This window comes from the organism of the source record quoted next, unplaced genomic scaffold, assembly GCF_019419815.1.
Source record: "Pyrus x bretschneideri cultivar Hongxiangsu unplaced genomic scaffold, Pyrus_bretschneideri_v1 Contig22, whole genome shotgun sequence".
Classification (NCBI taxonomy): Eukaryota; Viridiplantae; Streptophyta; class Magnoliopsida; order Rosales; family Rosaceae; genus Pyrus; species Pyrus x bretschneideri.
Genome location: NW_025999524.1, coordinates 4,014,921 through 4,031,756, shown reverse-complemented (window position 1 = coordinate 4,031,756; position 16,836 = coordinate 4,014,921). Strand labels below are relative to the sequence as shown.

At 37.1% G+C, this 16,836-nt stretch overlaps 2 protein-coding genes and 1 pseudogene across 2 annotated transcripts; 2 read left to right on the top strand and 1 right to left on the bottom strand.

The window, feature by feature from the left end:
* The first annotated feature begins 1,603 nt into the window (after window positions 1–1,603).
* LOC103947435 lies at window positions 1,604–4,303 on the top strand (annotated as a pseudogene).
* A 1,852-nt stretch (window positions 4,304–6,155) lies between these two features.
* On the top strand, window positions 6,156–7,506 carry LOC103947444 (ACD11 homolog protein-like). Its single transcript, XM_009358354.3, has 4 exons — window positions 6,156–6,550; window positions 6,841–7,013; window positions 7,128–7,273; window positions 7,366–7,506. The coding sequence occupies exons 1-4, from the start codon at window positions 6,281–6,283 to the stop codon at window positions 7,470–7,472; spliced, it is 696 nt and encodes a 231-aa protein (XP_009356629.2). The 5' UTR covers window positions 6,156–6,280; the 3' UTR covers window positions 7,473–7,506.
* A 109-nt stretch (window positions 7,507–7,615) lies between these two features.
* Window positions 7,616–10,810, bottom strand: LOC125477852 (dihydrolipoyllysine-residue acetyltransferase component 4 of pyruvate dehydrogenase complex, chloroplastic-like). The gene is made up of 6 exons (XM_048585360.1): window positions 9,734–10,810; window positions 9,427–9,618; window positions 9,093–9,180; window positions 8,932–9,002; window positions 8,735–8,818; window positions 7,616–8,199 (listed from the first exon to the last, which is right to left on the bottom strand). Exons 1-6 carry the CDS (start codon window positions 10,640–10,642, stop codon window positions 8,095–8,097), a joined length of 1,449 nt encoding a protein of 482 aa, XP_048441317.1. The 5' UTR covers window positions 10,643–10,810; the 3' UTR covers window positions 7,616–8,094.
* Window positions 10,811–16,836: the final 6,026 nt, after the last annotated feature.

Here is a 16,836-nt window from a genome sequence, read left to right as displayed (position 1 = left end):
ACCAAAAATGTGTATTTATATTAATTACATCATATATACTAATATAGCGTTACCCTATACATGTTTTGTCAAGAATAACTTTCTTATACAACAATATATTTACACTAAGAGTTGAAATTGATTATTAATTAGTCATCGTCAACGAGATTTACACTTAAGATCTCTCACTTACAAGAGAATAAAAATACTACTAAACCGTTGCATTAAGTGTCTCGTCTAAAATAACTTTAGACTATAGCAAAAAATTCTTTAAGTGGAGGAAGAGAGGGAAGGTAACCGAACAAAAGAAATAATGCAACAAATCATTCTATATATTTATAAACAGTGAACACCGCCAGGACCTGCAATAATATGTAACACACTTAATCAGATCCAGCAGTTTCTTTTCGGATTCTTTTGGTGAAGATTTTGAGGATTCGATCATCGTGCAACGTGCAGTCAAATTTTGTTAGGTACTATTTATGTTTAATTTTAAATAAAAATAATTTAAAATAATTTATGACCGTACGATGTACGATGAACAAACACGATTTATGGATTCTTAAGAACCTCATAAAGAGAATCCGACGAGGAACCGGATTCTAATAAGATGAGATAAAAAAGAATTTTCAGGTACCTTAACTAGGGAAGTCGCCTAACTAGGGAAGCAGCCAAGAATTGACACATGCACATATATCGACACAATTAGGGTTTAGGTAATTTAAGCGCAGCTATAACTGGGGAAAACCATAAGAAGAAATATGTAAAACCTTAAAAAGCCCAGATTGTGAATCCCTTCTTTTGAAAACAGTCAACAGTCGATACAGGGTAAAAGAACAAGAAATAAGGCATTTAAGTGATGGATTAACTCGATTGATAACTTTTATCTTTTAACTTTGTGTGCCAAATTCAAACTCATCTCTTCTCCCCCTCTAATCCAACTTGTAATAATAGAAAAACAAATATAGAAGTGAAGCTTTCAAATGCATGTATGGCTAGCTATAGTCGACTATTGTTTTAGTTTTTTGGTACAAGCCTTTCAGCTTGCTAATAATCGTGAGGAAATTAAAGCCGTGCGCCTTTCCCTCGGCATTACAAGAGACAAGTTATGAAAACAGTAAATTGGAATACTCGTCCGTCCATATACATGCTACCTTCCCTTGTCTTGGTTTCAAAAGTTGTCAAAAATCAAAATCTCTGCTGCACTCCATATTCTTTTGACCGGGAACTTTAACGAAAATCTTCTGATACTGTTCACTTTAACGAAAAACCACATTTTTACACTAAAAAGTCAATGATGGTACTATTCACTTTACCCTTTATTTTGTCCTTATCGTTAAAACTCAAAGTTTTCAAGTCATTTTTATTAATTTTCCTCATTTTTTATAGGCCACAATTTGTCTACCCCACCCACACTCGCAAAACAAAACAAAAAGAACGAAGAAAGAAAAATAAATATACAATAATTAAAATAATACCATCAATATTATGGAACACATTTGTGGCCACGTATACATGAAAGAGTAGTAGGCGTAAGCGTAACTAAGACAAGTTACTCCGCTAAGTGCTAACTCTATCCTTTCCTTCATTTCATTGCCTATAAATAATGGAGCTTCGGTGGTCACTTTAAAGCAGTATAGGAGAAAGACCAAAACTAGAAGATGGAGGAGCAAGGCAGCAGCCATGCTGCAAGGAAGAAGGGAGGCTTGGTCACAATGCCCTTCATTTTTGGTAAGAGCTAATAATATTTACTGTTTTCAAATTTCCGTTGGAGTTTAGTTTACAGCAGTATGCTCTTTTCTTTGCACCGTAGTTTGAATATTTTTCTATATTTAAATGAATTTAGTGTAGATTATCTTGCCGTTGTCAACTTCTTATTCTCTCTCTTTATTTATTTCGATTTTAATTAACTATGCTATTAATCAGTGGATTGTTATTGTTGGATTTGTGCGTGTGTAGCTAATGAGGTTTGTGAGAAGTTGGCTGTGGTGGGATTCCATGCAAACATGATAAGCTACTTGACAACGCAGCTTCATATGCCGTTAACAAAAGCAGCCAACACCCTTACCAGTATTGCTGGCACTGCAAGCTTGACCCCCTTGTTTGGCGCCTTTATTTCTCATGCCTACATTGGCCGCTTCTGGACTATCACCATTTCTTCCATCATATACCAGTTACTTCCATCATATACCAGATTGTAACTCTCTCTCTCTCTCTCTCTCTCTCTCTCTCTCTCTCTCTCTCTCTCTCTCTCTCTCTCTCTCTCTATATATATATATATAGCTATACATCATGCAGTAACTCAGTTGATTAATTAATATCATATTTACTCATGTAATTTAGTTGGTTAAGATAATATTTAAGTTTTATTTCTTAGTTATCAAACACCATAAGGACTTATAATTCATTGATTACTCGTGCATGTGCTTGAAGTAATTTCTCAAAAGTTCTTATCAACACCATGGAGTCTTTTTCGTGACTCGACTATAAGAAAAAGAACAAAGATCTATAATTTGTCACAAAGTTCAATAGTTAAAATTACTAAAAAGTATATCCAATATGATTGAGTTGAATTTTTTTAATGGGAGACTTTGGATGAGGTCACTAGCTATGAATATTCTTTGATTGAAATCTTGTTGGTTTTTAATTTTTGATCCAGGCCTCTGAAATCAATGTGATAATTTATTTTTATGTACGTTACTATATTTTTTAAATTAAAAATTAGAAATTTTAGTTGTTTATATAAATGACATTTTAAATAAAAAACCATAATTTGTGGGATTAAAAATTTTGAAATATAAATATACTATTGTGTGTGTTTATATATATATAAACATGGGTACATTGATCAAAATTAACCAAAAAAATTATTGTATCAAAACATGGGTACATTCTTCAAAATCACCAAAAAAAAAAGAGAAGATATTAGGTTTAATAACATTAGTAAATTTCTTCGATTAAACTTGACATGGATACATTTAAAAATCAAAGAAAAAAGAATGTACCCATATAAGTTTAAAAATGGATTAAAAAAAATTGAATAGATTTTATATTAAAAAAATCGTACATTCTACATATAACAAAATAAAAAGTTTTACATGAATAGGTACATATAATTAGCATGGGTACATTTAGCAAAAATAAAAAGTACAAATAAAAAAAAATATGGGTACAAATACAAATAAACTTTAAAAAATATGGGCACAAAAAGAATTTAATATATGGGTACAAATTAAAACTGAAAAGAAAATTGGTACAAATTAAAAAAGAATTACAAATTAAAAATGAGTACAAACTAAAACTAAAAATATACGATAAAAATTTTAGTCATAAATATAAATATATTAATTGTAACATTTTTTTATGAATATATTTAGAAATAAAAAAATATTTTATTATTGAAATAATTAATGATGCTATTAATACCAAGGATCTTGATCAAAAATTGAAAAAGAATAGGATTTTAATCAATGAAATAACAAAAAGAATGATAAAAACCTAATTTCTCCGTTTTTTAACTCATTGTCAAATCAATGAACCAGGGAATGATTTGCTTAACAGTATCAGCAGTACTTCCACAACTGAGACCTCCCCCATGCACCCACGACCAAGTTTGCGAAGAAGCCTACGGAGGGCAGCTAGCAATTCTGTATGTCTCCCTCTTGCTAGGAGCACTCGGGTCGGGCGGAATCCGACCTGCGTCGTGGCATTTGGGGCGGATCAGTTTGACGAGAATGACGAAAAACGAACCACCAAGACTTGGAACTACTTCAACTGGTACTATTTTGTGATGGGGGTATCAACATTAGTGGCTGTCACGGTGCTTGTGTATGTTCAAGACAACATTGGATGGGGCTGGGGACTTGGAATTACAACTATAGTCATGTTTCTCTCAGTTATTGCGTTTGTGATCGGGTACCCGCTTTACCGGAAATTGGATCCGGCCGGGAGACCGTTTACCCGGTTGATACAAGTGTCGGTGGCTGCCTACAAGAAGAGAAAGCTGTCCATGGTATCTGATCCTAGAATGTTGTATCAGAACGATGAACTTGACGGTCCTATTTCTATTGGTGGAAACCTTCTTCACACCAAGCATTTGAAGTAACTCTCTCTCTCTCTCTCTCTCTCTCTCCCTCTCTCTCAAAGTGTTGTGGTACTTTTTACCTGCTTTTTTAATTACTTGGCGAAATTGGCTTGTCCCCCTTCTTTTTTTGTTCCCCAAAAGATGTGGTGAAAGTGTTCACCCATCACCCCTTAATTTTATTAAAATAAAAATACAAACAAGGGAAACACATAGTCAAACCTCAACCAAGACCTCTAAAATTTTCTAATCATAAAATATCAACTAAATAATATATATATATAACACGTGTACATGGTATAACTGCCACACAAAAACTTTAAAAAATCATTATAATGAGGATGTTATAGGCTGTTGCCATCTTCACCATATGTCATAAAATAGGTGAAAGTGAAATCACATATATTTATCAGTTCTATTAAAAATATTAAACCTGTTTACCAAATACTAAGACAACATTATTTTTTAATTAACAAATAAAGCATTGACATATCATTTGATAAAGAAATTGATTTACTTTTACATTGCTGATTTGCTTTTTAGAATTAATTATTTTACTGTATTTTCATTTAGTTCTTTTTGGTCAATGTATCTTCAATTTAGTTAAACCAACAATAAAAACGTGGGAAGTAACATATGGGCTGGATTCAATTTTGGTTGATCTTAAAAGGGCCTTGAACCAAGCCCGTTTTAAAATTGGACCTGGCTTGAAGATTTAAAGCAACTACCAAGGCCCTAATGCCATCACCATCTAGAAGGTATAAACAATAAGAAGAAGAGATTGACTTTTCTCCTTTTTATTTTTTTTAATTATTTTATTTGTTTATATTTTTTGGGTTAATCTAAATTTCATGATTTTTAACATTTAGTACATGAAATTTTTTCAGCTCCCGAAGCAAAACCAGAAGCAGAGGTGGAAAAAGAGGAAGTGGAAGCAGACGAAGAGGAGGAGGAGCTTTGGACGTCGGACTGCGATGTCGGAGATGCGTTGGACTATTTGGACTCCAAGGACGAAGACAGAGGAGTAGAAGGCGGATTTACCATCAATTCACCAATTACCCACGGCGGCCTTCACTCCAGCCCTGCTTCCTCGACCCTTCAGCCTCTCGCTAATCGCAACCAGAAGTTCACTACCCACATCCGAGCTTCGCCTCTGGAGGAACAAATTTTGCAAATTTAACACTGAAATTTTAATTGGGTTTGTTCTTCTTGCTGTTGTAATTGTATGTAAGACTTAGAATTTAGGATTTCAATTGGGTGTAGGAGTGGGAAGGGAGGTCCACGTGGACAGGACCGTGAAATTCGGGTTGTTGGGGTTCCGCAGGCAGGCTGCCAGCCTGGCGCTATGGACGAATTCGTAGACGAGGAATGTATGGTCGGTGGAGATGAACGCGCCGAGGAGCTTGATAATGGAGGTGTGGTGGCTGCAGCAGAGGGTGGAGAGGCGGTTTTTGAGTTCGGCGGCGGAGAGCTTGACGCGGAACTTGGGCTGGAAAATAACGGCGTCTTTTTCGCGGAGTTTGCAGCGCCAGGAGGGGGTGGAGGTGGAAGGCTGTTCGAAGGAGGAGGAGGCGGCAGAAGTTGGGTGGGCATCATGTCATCGGTTAACAATCAGACTAACAGATGCAGCTGTCTCAAAAATAACATTTTAAGTATAACTATGGAACGAAAAAACTTCATGTACTAAATAGTGAAAATCACGAAACTTGAGGATAATAAATTGAAATTAACCTTTTTTTTTTTCCTTTCTTTTTTCTTGACCAACAATAGTATCTACGTAAAGGAGGGAAAGAATAGACTTGGCCTTACAATAAACAATCAATAGTGTAGTTCAAATTTGATTTAAATGAAAATCGAACCTAGTCCTTCTCACTTTATAAATAAAAAGAAATAATACTATATCGTAGTACTCCCACTTTTCTCTATTTGGACTTTGACCTTTGACATGCAAAAGTGATTTTTTTTTAAACAAATAATTATTATTTACAGAAGTGGTTGCTTCTACCTTAAGGTAGGGCAGGCCGCATCCCTAGCGAAGCTTCAAACCCCACAGCCTTACGTTCGTTTTCAAACACAACCAACAACAAAAGCAAACAAAATTACGAAGAAACAATTGTTTAACAAAGCAAGGTTTTATCTCGTTTGTCGTGGAATAAAAGAAAATAATTTTTTTAGTTTGACTGGAGAGTCGGAGGATCGGAGGACGGTGTTTGTTTGTGGATGATTTTGACGGCAAAGCACTGCGGCGGAAGAAGAGCCATGGACGGTATGGAAATGGCGGAGTCGACGTCGATGCCTCCTCTGACGGCAATCGTTGAGGCGTTTGAGGAGTTGGGCAAGTTCCTCCAATCCCATTCCCATAAGTCCCAACAAAAACAACAGCAAACGCTGCGTTTGGATACCTTCTGCCAGGCTTCCACTCTCGTCTCCATCCTCTTCAGCTGCCTTGGCCTCGCTTTCAAGTTCGCCGAGATGGAGTACATCTCCAAGGTTCTTTCTTCCTTCCCACCCCAAACTCAAACTCAAACCCTAATTCTCATTTTCTTTATTTTTCTCCAATGCAAGGACATGATGGTATCTCACGTATCTCCATGTTGTTTCTTATCTCCGTCATACAAGAATTCTTTCTGTTAATTGGATGTACCTTGGTTCCTGGGTCCGTGTCCATGCATCATAGTTTTTCTTGTATTTATTTGATTTTTTATTTTTTTATTTTTAGGATTTTGATTGTTAATTTTTATGAAATGTATTATTTTGTTTGTTGTTCATCGTCTATTCAGGTTGAAGATCTTGTGGAGGCGTCAAAGACTTACGACACATTAGAAAGTCTTCTGGATTTTGATGTTGCTAATGACACGGTAAAATCTCCGGGAAGCCATTCCCGTAATCTGCGCCGTGTCCGGCAGGGTCTCGACCTCGTCAGAGCTCTGTTCGAACAATTCTTGTCTACCGAGTATGTTCAAACCCCTTTATGTCTAATTTCATATGTTTGCAAACTGCAGCTATGTATCATTCTACAGATTTTTAGTTCTCGTTTTTGACATTTCTTCTTCCTTTTGCTTTCCAGTGATTACTCTTTAAGGGAAGCAGCTTCCACAGCTTATGCCAATGTTTGTGCGCCATACCACAGTTGGACAATCAGAACAGCGGTTGCTGCCGGAATGTATGCTCTTCCGTCAAGGGATCAACTTCTGGTGAATCTCGAAGAGACCCGTAAGTCTAAAAGCTTTTCTCCGTCCAGAAACACTGATCCCCTTCAGTTTTGCATGCTATTTATTTCTAAAATGCAATCAATTTCATTACAGATCAGTCAGCAGAGAAGAAGATGAAAAGGTACATCCAAGCCTCACGTCCAGTTATCGAGTACATCGACAGGCTATACCTTTCTAGGAACATCTCCTTGGACTGGTGACTTGAGTCTTCATCTATCACAGTAGATGTCTCCGTTAACAGCACAGGTCTTACAGAAAAACCTGTGCAGCGCTGGTTCGTTACGGTTACTTCTTCACTAAAATCGGTCTGTACATAAACGTTATTTACCGTGCTATAAGAGAATTATGTTTATAGGAGGCTATTATTTAGACTGCAATACCAGAAATTTATTAGTTACATCAATTTACTGCTAGAGATGTTGAATATAATAACACAGCCATGGGTTTTTACTTCCCACCCAAGCAATCCCTACTATTTCCCTGTTTCAAAATTTTCTCAACCGTGATTGGCAAAGCAATGCAAATTCTTAAAGGGAAGTGTTATTGGCACTCCAAAAATCTCATTCTACACTGTATTTTTCTTTCCTATTATAGAAAGTTTTGGATTGTAGAATGAGATTTTTGGAGTGTTAATAACAATTTCCTTCTCAAAAGTTCAAAACAAAATGAAGTGCAACACATGCAGAAAATGCTATAAATTATGCGAGAGCATGTTCCTTAATTGGGCACCCCGTTCAAAAGACACACCTGCGCTTTGTCACTGACGAAAAATATAGGCTTTTGGTCAAAAACATTCAATCCTTGGGAGTCCTGAAACACCGACTACAATGTGAGGCTCTCTGGGTTCTCAACAATCTTGGCAAATGTCTTAAGGAAGGCAGCCAAATCAGCACCATAAACAATCCGGTGGTCAGCTGTTACGTTCACCTGTAGAAAACAGCCACATTCCAACACAATTAAGTTACCTTTTCTACAAGTTTCTAGCCACAAGAGGAGCTATAATTTCCCCATTTTCAGGTACGCTGCAATTGTGTTCCAGTAACAAATTGATAAAAGCACAAAAAGAAAAAAATTCACATTGCAGAGGAACCTAGATGTTAAATCCAATCAATAATGTAACAAATTGATGTTTCTGGAAATAGACCAACTGCAGAAAGTTGATACACGTAAAGTTGTTTCTTTCCTTCCACACAGAGGCTCATACACAAAGTTGTTTCCTTCCTCCTCCGACAAGATGAATCGACATGCATAAAGAACTGCTAACAAGTAAAAAAAAATAAAAAAAAAGGTTCCTTAAGAACATTTCATATGCTCTTTTGCATTGTGTATAAGTTTGTTTAACATATTCATTCATTGTATAAGTGTGAAATTTAATTTATATCCTTGTAAAGTTTTCCAGCATATATGAGCAACGACATTAACAAACTACCATACATTATGGAGAAATCGCAAAGATACTCACGAGCATTTTACTTTTTACACTGAAGAATCCATCTGCATCGGCCACAACAGTTGGCTGTGAAGCTCCAACAGCCATGATAGCCCCCTGATTATCAATTCAAAACTTCAGCAAGCAGCTAAAAAATCATAAAAAACAGAACAATCCTGTTGTTGATTCATGAAAGCGAAAAATTCTCATCTTTAAGGGTTAAAACTCACCTGGCCTGGTGGAAGAATAGCATCAAACTTGTCCACTCCAAACATGCCCAAATTGGACAAGGTGAAAGTTCCTACACAGAGTCCAACACAACTCAATGAGTATAAACCGAAAGCAAGTAGATAAGAGAACATGGACTGACAGAGAGTTTGTAAACAAAGACCTGTACTGTACTCATGGGGCTGAAGTTGCTTGGAACGGGCCTTCTCCACTAACTCCTTCCATTTCTGGGACAGCAAATACAAATCCAACTGTGCAAACAAATACAAATCACCGATCACTAATCAGAACCCAAACAACTAAAAACAGAATTACTAAATGTCGAAGATAAAGGTTCCTCTGCTAATTGCACCAAGGCCTTTCGATAAAACCCCACACGAACTAAACAAGTGGTTAAGTTGGGGACAGTATTGGTGTTGGTTAGTAATGGTCCACTGACCGCTTCTGAAATCTAACACTGCATTACTTAGTAATTAAATATTCTTCGAAAGTAAGACCTTATCGGCATCCTGAAGAACAGGGGTTATGAGTCCTCCATTGATTGCCACAGCAACAGCAATGTTTATGCTGCTGTTATACAAAAAGCTCTTTCCGTCTTTGCAGCTCGCATTCACAACTGGGTGCTGAGCAAGTGCCATAGCAACAGCCTTGGCCAACAATGCAGTCATTGTCACACCCTTTGGTTTCACCTGTTAAACAATTTCAATGAATTCAAATCAAAATCCCAGAAATGCTAACACCAATCAAACCCAATTGACATTCCGAACCAACATTTTAATTAATCAAGCAGTATCCACAATGCACCTTTTCATAGAGGGCGTCGATGGCATCGCTGTTAATCGGGTACCCTACCCGGAAAATCGGCACGGAGAGGCTTTCCACCATGTTCTTCGAGACGGCGGCCTGCATTGTGGTAAATGGCACCACGGTTGACCCGGGAAGCAGTGGCGGGGGTGCAGCAGAAGGCTTGGGTGGAGCAGCGGCCACCGAAGTGGGCTCGGCGGCGACAGGTTTCGTGGGCATGACAATTCCGGCAGCCGCCTCCACGTCAGCAGGGGTAATTCGGCCAAATGGGCCGGTGCCCACCACGGAGGCAATGTCGACCTTGTGCTGCTTGGCTAGCTTTTTTGCGAAAGGAGTGGCCACGCCCTTTTTGGGAGTGTAAGTAGCAGTTGCAGATGGAGCAGGCTGGGCAATGGCAGGGGCGGGAGTGGCAGTAGCAGGAGGAGGAGTGGGCGTAACAGCAGCTTCAGCTGGGGAGGAAGAAGCGGCAAGACCAGACGAGGGGGATTTGGCTTTTTCCCTGGCCTCGGCGACTTCCTCTTCGGTCTCAGCGAGAAGCCCGATGGCGGCGCCGACGGGGGCGGTCTCGCCTTCCCCAACGACGATTGCCGCGAGAATGCCGTCGTAGAAGGTCTCGACGTCCATGTCGGCTTTGTCAGACTCGACTACAACGACGCTCTCGCCTTTGGAGAGGACGTCGCCCTCGGATTTGACCCAGGAGACGATCTTGCCCTCGGTCATGGTGGAGCTGAGGGCGGGCATGAAGATCTCCCTGATTTTGGAGTGGACGGTAAGGGTGCGGCGGCGGGGATTAGAGCGAAATGCGGTGGAGGAGGATGAGGAGAAGGGGGATGGGCGCCATGGGAGGGAGGTGGAGATGGAGGAGGAGAAGGAAATTGGGGTCTTGGAGAGGAAAGGAGACGACGCCATTGGAATGGAATGGGAGAAAGGCGAGAGAGAGTGAGTTGAATTGGGAGAGAAATGGAATGGAGTGGGGAGAGATGAAAAGGTTGATAGAACAGAGGGGGGCGGAGAAGACGAGGGAGAGTTGGTTGGAGGCTTTGAGCTACCCGCATCAAACTGGGGAGGTTTAAATTGTTTACATCGCCTTGGCCACTCCCACTCTTCCTTGTTAACAGGGATTTTTCAGTGTGATCAATACACGAAGTAGTATATCATATGTCATTATATAAATCGTGGGATTTGTGTGTCAAAAAGTTAATAACTTAAAAAATAAACTTTCCGCTACTTATATAAAAACACATGTTATACCACTCGTGTTCCCGTCACATTTAAAAATTTCTCTCTTGTTACCACTTATATTCCTGTCACAACTAAAAATTTCTCCTTGTTTAGGATTTTACTTTATTCATTTCCTATTCATTTCTGTTTGGAAAATGGCTGAAATATCAATTTATAAATTTCAATTGTTGAAATTTTTAGGGTTTGTTTAATATCTGGTTAATATTTGATTTATATGTCGTCTATAACTGATTGATCTTTACGTGTTTTTTTTTTATTGATATGTAGTCAACATTTGATGTTTTCTATGTTTGATGAACACATTGTCAATAATTAGTATAATGTATAAGATATATATGATCAACATTTGATCGATATGTTATTGATAGTCGGCTGCTATGCCACTACTATTTGTAAAATGATTATTTCAATCAATTTCCACACTTAGAGGGCGTTTGTTTGCTCTCACTAACTCTCATGGGATTGGACTGGACTAAAAGTTAGTCCAGTCCCATGTTTGGTACCCGCTAGGACTAACTTTAATGGCACTAACCTTCACTCGCCTCAACTAACCATGGGATTAGCCGGTCTTAGCGAAACCCCTCAAAAACTATGGGATTGCTAGTCCCGTTTTCAAAACTGTCTGCATGTTGTATGAAAGCTGCAAGTGTGCAAGCATGCTTCTGGCCAACTCCATTTGCCCTTCCATGCCCAGATCTGAAACCTAAACCCACTCACAACCTAAATCTCAAAATCCAACCACCAAAATCCCCCAAAAAAAAAAAAAAAACAGCTAACATCAACAATCTCAATAGAAATATTCTACCTTATTTTCGAAAATTCCCATAAAGGTTCCCTTTTCTCCATAAATTTCCGAAAGTAAATGGATAAAGAAGGGGAGAGAAATTAAGAGACAAAGAGGGAGGAGAAGGTAGCTTTGGGGACGATTTTGCAGGAAACTTGGTTTTGAAGCTTTTTGCAGGAAAAAGATGGGAGGAAAGGAAGTATTGGGGACGGAACCAAAGAGGAACAAAAGTAAAAAACTATCTAGAGAGAGGCAGAAGAGTGTGTTCACATTTTTAAGGAAAAAAAAGTTGAATGAATAATAAAATATTATTAGATATATATTAAATAATATAATATTATAATTTGTTATTTTATCCAGTTTTTTAGTCCGACATTACATCAAACGCTTCACTAAGTTAGTCAAGTTTAGTTTAGTCTAAGCCAGTCCAGCTTAGTCCCTACAACTAGACGAGTTCAAGATAGTCCGGTGTAACAAACACATCCTAAAATCCTAGCTACATAATTATGTTCATATTTTATTTATACAATAATATTGGAGATGGTTTATGAGTTAAATCAAAGGAAAACTAATGAAAATGACTTGAAAACTTTGAGTTTTAACAATAAGAATAAAATAAAGGGTAAAGTGAATAGTACCAGGATTGACATTTTAGTGTAAAAATGTGGTTTTTCGTTAAAATGAACAGTATTGTGAGCTTTTCGTTAAAGTTCCTTAAATCAATGGTGAACTATTACGTATAGGTTTTGTCATTGGGGTGAATCGAACTTGATACCAAACAATTATAATTAAACATGAATAATACTATACCATAGTGTTAGTAATACGTGCATGTTTAAATAGTCATTGTGACCACAAATTATTGTTGATATATACGAGAAATGTTACAGAGGTTCTCTAAAAAATAAACTCTCTGCCACTTCATGTTTTCAGCACAATCCTCGTGCCAATATTATGAAACATTGTGTCAAAAAAATGAAGTGGCGAAGAGTCATACTTTGAGAGAGTCTCATTAGCATTTATTTATATTTACACATTTTGACCACTAAAGAGTATGATTTGGTCTAAACTTCTCTTCTTAATAGTTTTTATTATCACATTTTAACCCTTTTGTTTTTCTAACAAATCAACATTAAACTACTCCAATTTATGAGTACTTCAACTCAAATGCAAGTGAAGGAGCACATCGTGTTTTAACCAGTAATTATCTGTTAGCATGGGCGCATTTTTGCTTAGCAGTCTTAAGTGATTGTAACGCTCATTACCATGTTTATCATCATTAGATAAGTTTAATTTTAAGTTTTGTATTTGTCCACTACACAGTTCTTAAAATTTAAATTTATCTAACGGTAATAAATGAAGTGATGAATATCATCTTTATTTGAAGTTAGCGAGTAAAAATATTTCCATTTAGTACAGAGTGGAGGTACATTCCACGCTTTTACAAAAAATTAAGAAAATGTGAAGAATATCAAGAGTAAATCGACTTTGGGTCGAAGATTGCTGGTTTTTAATAACTTTGAGCCGAAGCCAGGCAGGAATTGATGGGAACTCAAATTGAGTGCGGGTTTTATTTTACAAAGCCCATGATCTTGAGACTTGAAGCTTTAATATGACCCAACTTTACGTGCCTTCAATCTTGGGCCCTGCGGGTTCATATGAAGCTCATAACAGCTCATAGAAGTGGGCCTGTATTTGGGAGATCCTAACGAATACCGACACGAGATGACAAGATATTCTCATGAGGTGCACTAATAGACGAATCCGAATACTTGCCGGATTTCTTTTTACGAAAATTTTGGGATTCGTGAATTGTGTCTGTTTATCGTATATTGTATAATCAAAAATTATTTTAAATTATTTTATTTAAAATTAAATACAAACAATACATGATAAAAATTGACTATAATAAACAGATAAAATTTACGAATCTTCATAATTCCTACCAAAATAATTCAACCCCGTCCCAAATCATCATGACGTAGAGCTGGTTAACCCCATCACTGTTATTAATAAACATTATTATCATTTCATTATATAAAGTTTTCCATTGTATTTTCCAAGAAAATGTAACACTCAATCATGCGTTAAAATAAATAAAGAAATAAAATAAAATAAAGAAGCACGGCCGAGTAGTAGACATGTTTATGAGTGGGGCGGGGTTGTAGGTCGGGCTCGATTTTTTTAACTTAAAGAAGATTCTCTCAAAATTAATATTTTTTATAAATTATTTATCATCTCACAGGAAAGTCAATTTTTGTATAAATATCATAACAAAATATTAGGTGATATAGAATTTTTGAAGAGTCTTAATCTTGTAAGATTATAATTCTAAACCGAATAACTAGGGTTGGGTATAAAAACCACCAAATGAAAACCGAATCAAACCGTGACAAAAAAAACAGCGTTGACCAAAAAGGTCAAAACCGGAACAAAAATCGAACCGAACCGTTTCAAACAGTTCTGATTTCAGTTTGGAAATATTAAGAACCGGCGGAACCAGACGGAACCGCTTTTAATATCAATTATTGTTTTATTATTATTTTTATATAAATAAAACATTTTTCAAAAAGACCATGTGCATAAGCCCAATATTTTTCTACACTTCTCCCCCCCGCTCCTTTGTTGTTTTATTACTTTTCACCCCCTACTATTATTTTTCTTCATTATTTTCCAGTATATTTTAGTTTTAGTTTAAGATCTACATTTTGGTCTTGATATGAGCTTTTCTATTTTTTTATTTATATTTATATGCACATTTTCTATATTCCGGTCACAAATCTTGCAGATCTAGTAGTGGAAACTCAAATTTACTTGAATTTGTGGTTGAAATATGTGTTTGGTATTAGAAGTAGAAAATTAGAAAAAAAAATATATATAATTTTGGTTAGAACTGTAAACCGTCATGAACCGAACCATACAGTTTTAGTAATAAATTTAAACGAAATCACACGAAACTGAACCGTTGGAATTTTCTAGTTCCAATTCCATTTTGAGGATGAAATCATGTGACATCCCACATCGCCCAGGGAAGTGATCCTTAAATGTATATTCCCATCCTACCTAGCACGAGGCCTTTTGGGAGCTCACTGGCTTTGGGTTCCGTAGGAACTCCAAAGTTAAGCGAGTAGCGCGCGAGAGCAATCCCAGGATAGGTGACCCATCGGGAAGTTCTCGTGTGAGTTCCCAGAAACAAAACCGTGAGGGAATGGTAAGCCCAAAGCGGACAATATCGTGCTACGGTGGTGGAGCGGGCCCGGGAAGTGGTCCCACCCGGGCCGGGATGTGACATTGGTATCAGAGCCTATCCCTGGCCGGAAATGTGCCGACGAGGACGTCGGGCCCCTAAGGGGGGTGGATTGTGACATCCCACATCGCCCAGGGAAGTGATCCTTAAATGTATATTCCCATCCTACCTAGTACAAGGCCTTTTGGGAGCTCACTGGCTTTGGGTTCCGTAGGAACTCCAAAGTTAAGCGAGTAGCGCGCGAGAGCAATCCCAGGATGGGTGACCCATCGGAGTTCTCGTGTGAGTTCCCAGAAACAAAACCGTGAGGGAATGGTAAGCCCAAAGCGGACAATATCGTGCTACGGTGGTGGAGCGGGCCCGGAAAGTGGTCCCACCCGGGCCGGGATGTGACAAATCAAGCTAAACCGGACCGTGCACTCCCCCGGATTAACCTTTTTGGTTGGAGATCATTTTTTAACTTTTCTCTTGGCCCTCCTTATATTCCCCGAAATTTGGCGCCAATTCATGGCCCTACCAATCTAATCATGACAATAGAAGGTTTGCATCTTAAGGAGGCAACGGCTCAGATTCGCTCTTGCTTGAATAGAAAGTAAAATATCCCGCATACTTCCCCCGCCTTATGGATGCAGACCAAATTTTAAAGGGCCGGCTTAGCTGTATTTTGGAGCTATTCCCGATGGCCCTACCTCGCCCATTTGCTTTTGTGCTCATCCTTATCTGAATTTTTTAATATTTATTTGATTTGTTGACTTTATATTATTTTCTTTAAAGAGGGTGCACGATAGAGTGCTTCGCAACTGCATTATGGACTGTAGATTTAACGCGTATACATAATTGTGTATACTTTGAATTTGAATTTGATGTAGTTAACAGAGTACGATTATTTCATTCAACTTAATAATTTTTTATATGACCCACGACAAGTGGTTCAGAATAAAGTGCGAACAATTTTTTATTTTATTTTTATTATTTAAAAAGTTGTTTTAAGTTTGAAGTTTCGTAAGTTATGAATTTATTTGATCGTGATCATAAATAAGATGTAATTTTTAACTAGCATTTTTCGAGCTTGAAAGATATGGATAATCGTCGTTCACCATATATTGTTCTTCTTTTTAAATAAAGAAATAGAAAAAAAGAAAAATGTTTACTTAGATCAAAACTCAATTGATAAGTGAAATTAAAAAGATTAAACCTAATAACTTGTAAGTGTGTCATTACAATTAAAAAAATATATATAAAGTTCGATTTTTCGCCTTAGATATTTCGATGCGTATACATATATGTAGTAAGAGTGTATACTTTGAATGCGATATAGCTAATAGAGTATGATTATTTTATTCAACTTAATGATCTCTGGTTTAATCATATCAAAACTCAATTAATTAGCGAAATTTCAAAGATTAAATCTAACAATTTGATAAGTGTGTCATTACTTGCTAATCAATAAAAGTAAATTGTAGTAATGATTCATTAATTTTAATTCAATTGGAGTAATGGTCCATCAACTAAAAATTCATTACTATTAGTCCCTTAACTCAGCAAAATGTGCAGTTATGGTCTCTAAACTTTGTTCCAATAAGAGAAATGGTCCCTCAACTTTATTCTAATTATAGTAATGGTCTCTCAACCTTAATCCAATTGTAGTAATGGTCATTCCAACATAACTCATTTTTGATTAAATTCTGACGAAATTGACGAATAAGACCGTAACTACATGTTTTGATGAGTTGAGAGATTTAATTGTAGCAATGGTCATTTCAACGTAACTTATTTTAACAAAATTATAACGAAGTTGACTAAAATGCTCATAACTACATATTTTGATGA

Excerpts from the sequence above, each read along its gene's own strand:
- LOC103947444 (XM_009358354.3), top strand. The coding sequence starts at position 6,281 with ATGATTTTGACGGCAAAGCACTGCGGCGGAAGAAGAGCCATGGACGGT. Across the intron at positions 6,551-6,840 it reads AGATGGAGTACATCTCCAAG|GTTGAAGATCTTGTGGAGGC; the intron begins GTTCTTTCTTCC and ends TCGTCTATTCAG. Across the intron at positions 7,274-7,365 it reads GGTGAATCTCGAAGAGACCC|ATCAGTCAGCAGAGAAGAAG; the intron begins GTAAGTCTAAAA and ends ATTTCATTACAG.
- LOC125477852 (XM_048585360.1), bottom strand. The coding sequence starts at position 10,642 with ATGGCGTCGTCTCCTTTCCTCTCCAAGACCCCAATTTCCTTCTCCTCC. Across the intron at positions 9,181-9,426 it reads TTCTTCAGGATGCCGATAAG|TTGGATTTGTATTTGCTGTC; the intron begins GTCTTACTTTCG and ends TTGTTTGCACAG. Across the intron at positions 9,003-9,092 it reads GCCCCATGAGTACAGTACAG|GAACTTTCACCTTGTCCAAT; the intron begins GTCTTTGTTTAC and ends GACTCTGTGTAG.